The sequence below is a fragment of the Cupressus sempervirens genome, chromosome 7 (assembly GCF_028749045.1).
Source record: "Cupressus sempervirens isolate cs-2001-9-10 chromosome 7, ASM2874904v1, whole genome shotgun sequence".
In the NCBI taxonomy this organism is placed as follows: Eukaryota; Viridiplantae; Streptophyta; class Pinopsida; order Cupressales; family Cupressaceae; genus Cupressus; species Cupressus sempervirens.
In genome coordinates, this window is record NC_143124.1 from 109,821,116 (window position 1) to 109,825,687 (window position 4,572).

Consider the following 4,572-nt stretch of genomic DNA (forward strand, 5'->3'; position numbering starts at 1 on the left):
GTAAATGTGGCAGTGGGAACTTCCTTACCTGAATCTATTACATTAAGCTCAAAGTGGGGTAAGAAGATTGAACCCATCATTAATGAGAATGAAGGGTTGTTTTCCCACTAATGCTCATCATTTGTGCATTTGATTGTATATTTTAAGAAGCTGGATAGGATGGCTGAGGAGAATATAGTGGGTGAAATAGAATGGGGGGCTCCTCCTCAAGATTTAGGGGTGGTGGGTGCTAGCTCTCTTTATTGAGATGGAAAGGTGGTGACTCCTCCTCCTAGGAAGGAGCTAGAAGTGAAGATTTCTCAAGAAAAAATGGAGAAGGGGTTGACTTCCCTTCCTAGGAAGGAATAAGAAGATAACCCTCAAGCTATGATTGGGAGGGTTAGGATGGAAGATTTGGAGGGGAAGTTTTATTCGGTTCAGGACCTAGAGACACTTTGCACACAAGAAGGGGAGTTGGGGGGTTTGGAGGAAGGGGAAATTGATATTTTTCCCTTTCTGTAAGGCATTGAGGAGCTCCTTATTACCCCTTTGAGGAACTTGGTGATCGAGGAGGTTTTTAGAGGGGACATAGATAAGGTCTTGGAGGATAGCGAGGTGAATGACTCGAAGGATGGGGAAGTTGCCAGTGTCCTTTGTTGGAATGAGGATGAATAGTCAAACAAGATGGGGGATTCCCTAGCCCAACTAGATGATATGGAAGGGAAGTCAAAAACTCAAAGAAGATAGACAAGGGTATCAAGGAAACCTGAGATGGTAGTGGAATTGGAGTTGAATGTAAGGAAGTCTAGAAAAAAAAGTAAGAGAGTGAAGCAGATGGAAAGGGAGGTGGCAAGTGGCAGGCAGCCCACTTTGGAATCCCTATCAAAAGGTAGAAAATGATTATTCTATCATGGAATGTGAGGGGGTTAAATAGTCCTCATAAGTGGTTTCCCTTCAAACAATAGTTGGCAAACCAAAAAGTAAATATCCTACTCATCTAGGAGGTTAAAATGACTATGATTAATTTTAAGAATATTGGAAGTTATGTTTGGTTAGGAGTGAAATTTTGTTAAACTAAATTGGAAGTTTCCTCAGGAGGAGCGGCTACCTTCTGAAACCTAGATGCTAGTAATGGAAGCTTAATTTATAGTTCTAAATTGTAACTTATAACTAAACATAGTATGGGAGATAAGCTTTAGAATATTGTTAATGTGTATGCTCCTAATACCAAAAATGGAAGATAAAGCTTATGGGTGCAGATATCAATTTTTCTCTCTTAAAATAATAACACCTTTTGCATGGGAGATTTTAACTCCCCTCTATACCCTTTGGAAAAAATTAGGGGTACATGATAGATTTTAATGATAGTATGAAGGATCTGGCTAATTTTATAAATAATAATGATTTAATGGATATGGAGATTTGAGGAGTGAAGCTCACATGGTCAAATAATAGGAAGGGTGTTGACCTTATTCAAGTCAAACTAGATAGACTTTTGGTCCATGCAAGATGGGACTACCCAGGAAGCTCTTGAACCATGCCCCTATCATTTTTATCTAGAAGAAAGATTCCTTGGGGGACTCAAGACCTTTTAGATATGAAATAATGTGGCAATCCCATCCTGACTTCAACTCTAGGGTGGGTGAGTGGTGAGGGATTAGGATTGAAGGGTCAATAATGTATGGACTTTTTGCTAAGCTAGAGAATGTAAGATGAAATGTGATGCCCTAGAAGAAAAAATACTTTGGTGATATCTTCAAGACTAAGGTAGAGGTGGAAGGGAAGTTAGTCAAGCTTTGGAAAGCTATGGGGGAAGGAATACCCATGAATAACATTATCCAAGAGGAGGATAAATGCTAAAAAGTGTCGAAGGAAACAATGATTAGGGAAGAGACTTACTAGAAGCAGAGATCTAGGGTGTTATGGCTAAAAGTGGCTGATAGGATTACTAAATTTTTTCATAGATCTGCCTTAATTCATTAAAAAAAGAAACAAAATTGATAACATCAAAGATGAAAACAATGTGAAGCTATTTAAGCCTGAGGAGATAGGGAACTAGGTGATGGCTTATTTCAGAAACTCTTACCTCAAAGAGCAAAGAGAATTTAGAGAGGAGAATAGGCAATGGCTGATTGATTCTATGCCCATGGTGATTTCAACTAAACATATTGCACTGTAATAGCCGTCTGCAATACAGCTAAAGGTGGTTGATTTGGCAAACCCTTCTCAAAAGTGTCTATTGATGTATCGATGCTAGCGTAGGTCTCTGATGAATATGGTTGCCAGATGCGATCAGACTCATCCTGTGGGAAGCTACAATTTTGAAACACTCAATCATAAAAATGGTCAAAAGAGATAAAAATGGTAAATATCCTTCTCCAAAACGAAGAGAATTACAACAAAATGAAAAGTAAGTGATGATTACACTTACGCTATAAGATTGTCTCCGCCAAAGCTGCTCCGCCCAAGGAGAACTAATGCGTCACTGTGAAAGTCGGTTGTACTATACATTGCAGAATTTAGTGGCCTCAGCACGATCTCAGAAATGAAAACATAGTTTGTGTTTTCTGTTTCTGAACTTCGAGCAAGGCACAAACTTATACGATCACTCTCAGCAGCTAATATGATTTCGTGAGTAAGGACCTCATTGGGTTGCACGCTTTTTACATCCACTTTAGTCCACTTGATTCCATTTATAAATAAACCAAAGATGCCGGCTAAAGGAATCCCACTTTGGAGAGCTCCAGAAAAAAAATGAGTTCTCACCAAATAATGCATGCCAGGCTTGACTGGGATCAGGTAGCAGTATTTTTTTGCTGCCAAATTCGTAAAATACGCAAACGTCGTACGAACCCAATCGTTTGTCGATGGATTAGTAATAATACTAGCATTCCGCCTTCTGGTGTAAGGGGCATCTGAAATCCAATCATCGCTTAGATTTGTAGAAGCGCTACAGACGATGCTGAGAGATCCTATGACATTCAGAGTGAAATCAGCAGACTAATTAGAATGCGTGCACTAAATCTTTTTTAATTTTTCTGTAAACTGTGAAATTAGACAAAATAAACCGAAACTTACCATATGGGAATGATTGTGTGGAGGAAATGAAGAAGACGATGAAACTCATGATAACAGACAAGGTTAGACTTGCAGGCTTCATGATGAGCTGTGGCAATTACTGCGTATGGAGAACAACATACACAGGTGATTATAAACTAAGTTTGTCTACACCAGACAAAATGAATGGGCGTGTTTTTTACGTTTATAATTTTGAACGGTGGACGAACGGCGGGCGGGTGGAGAAATTAATATCCGCCAACAGAAAGATTTTCAACCAATACAAAGTCCGTGGATGTACTTTTGGTTTTACTAGAGAAGAAAATGAAAATGTAAAGCAGGCGGCTGAAATTGTTTTGAAAGCGTACACCACGGAGTAAATCCCAGCTAGCTATATTTTGAATGATTTCACACACATTAAGTAAAGGGTTTTTCTTATGTGGAGAATGTTTAGCATTAAGTGTCTCTCCCATATTCTTGTATCAATCTGATTAATAGCCATATATAATTAGAAGATACTTTGAATTTGTCAATCCTATGAATATTAGGGAGAGGATCCGGTACTTGAACATCCTAACTTCATGCTTATCAAAATCTTATGTAAAAATTTCAAATCGCTCTCAATTTTTTTACAACAGCTTACTTGGTGAGTCGTCTACTTATAACTAAAGTTTCAAGTCCACATCACTTGTTATGATGCCACATCAAAATGCTTTTTTGCCAAGTTGTCCAAAACAGCCCAAAAAAAGTGAGACCAATGGTCGTGCATAAAGGGTACCTATAGTTGAACTGCTGATGTGGCATCACATCATTGATTAATTTTTATAATTAAGGGTACATTTTATTCAATTTTGGGTAGTTAGCATTGTAGTAACAACTTTAAAGTCACAAGTATTAGTACAATGTTGTCAAAAAAATTGGACATTATGTCAATAAATGTAGGTATTAAGTGAACAACTCCATTCACAACTATTAGAATGTGTTCAAGTACTGAGTCCTCTCCCCTATTGACATTTATAATTTGGAACAAGAAAAGTAGATGCTAGGGGACATCCTTGCAAGTTGCGGGATTTTTAAACGTTGACCATCCATCGACCTCATAAATTCACTATAGAAAAAGACAGATGACAACTATCTCCATATAGAGCATGGCTGGTAGAAGACTAGGAAATTATTAGAAATGCATATCCATGTGTAATAATGTGAGATGTGGATAGTAGTTCAAGATATTATTGTCTTATTTACACTAGTACTTGTATCATTAAAGGATGCAAGAGTTAAGTCGATAGTCTTGTATACTTGTGATAATTTGTTTGGATAGTTTTTATTTTATTGATAGTTCTAATTTAATTTTGTAGTTAGAGCAAGATGATCTATAAAAATATGTTATTTGTATTATTTTTTGCACGTAGAATAGTAACATTTTGTTTGAAGAGTCATATGATCTAAGATTTCCTCTTTTTTCTTATAATTTTATATGGATTACTTATCATTTTGAAGAGTAGGTCAAATGTGAAACTCATCTATTAATTTTAC

General features: G+C 37.1%; 1 protein-coding gene across 1 annotated transcript; it reads right to left on the minus strand.

The window, feature by feature from the left end:
- Positions 1-2,138: 2,138 nt before the first annotated feature.
- Positions 2,139-3,449, minus strand: LOC149545735 (leucine-rich repeat receptor-like serine/threonine-protein kinase At2g14510). The gene is made up of 3 exons (XM_089793827.1): positions 3,058-3,449; positions 2,411-2,951; positions 2,139-2,292 (listed from the first exon to the last, which is right to left on the minus strand). The coding sequence occupies exons 1-3, from the start codon at positions 3,137-3,139 to the stop codon at positions 2,139-2,141; spliced, it is 777 nt and encodes a 258-aa protein (XP_089649953.1). The 5' UTR covers positions 3,140-3,449.
- Positions 3,450-4,572: the final 1,123 nt, after the last annotated feature.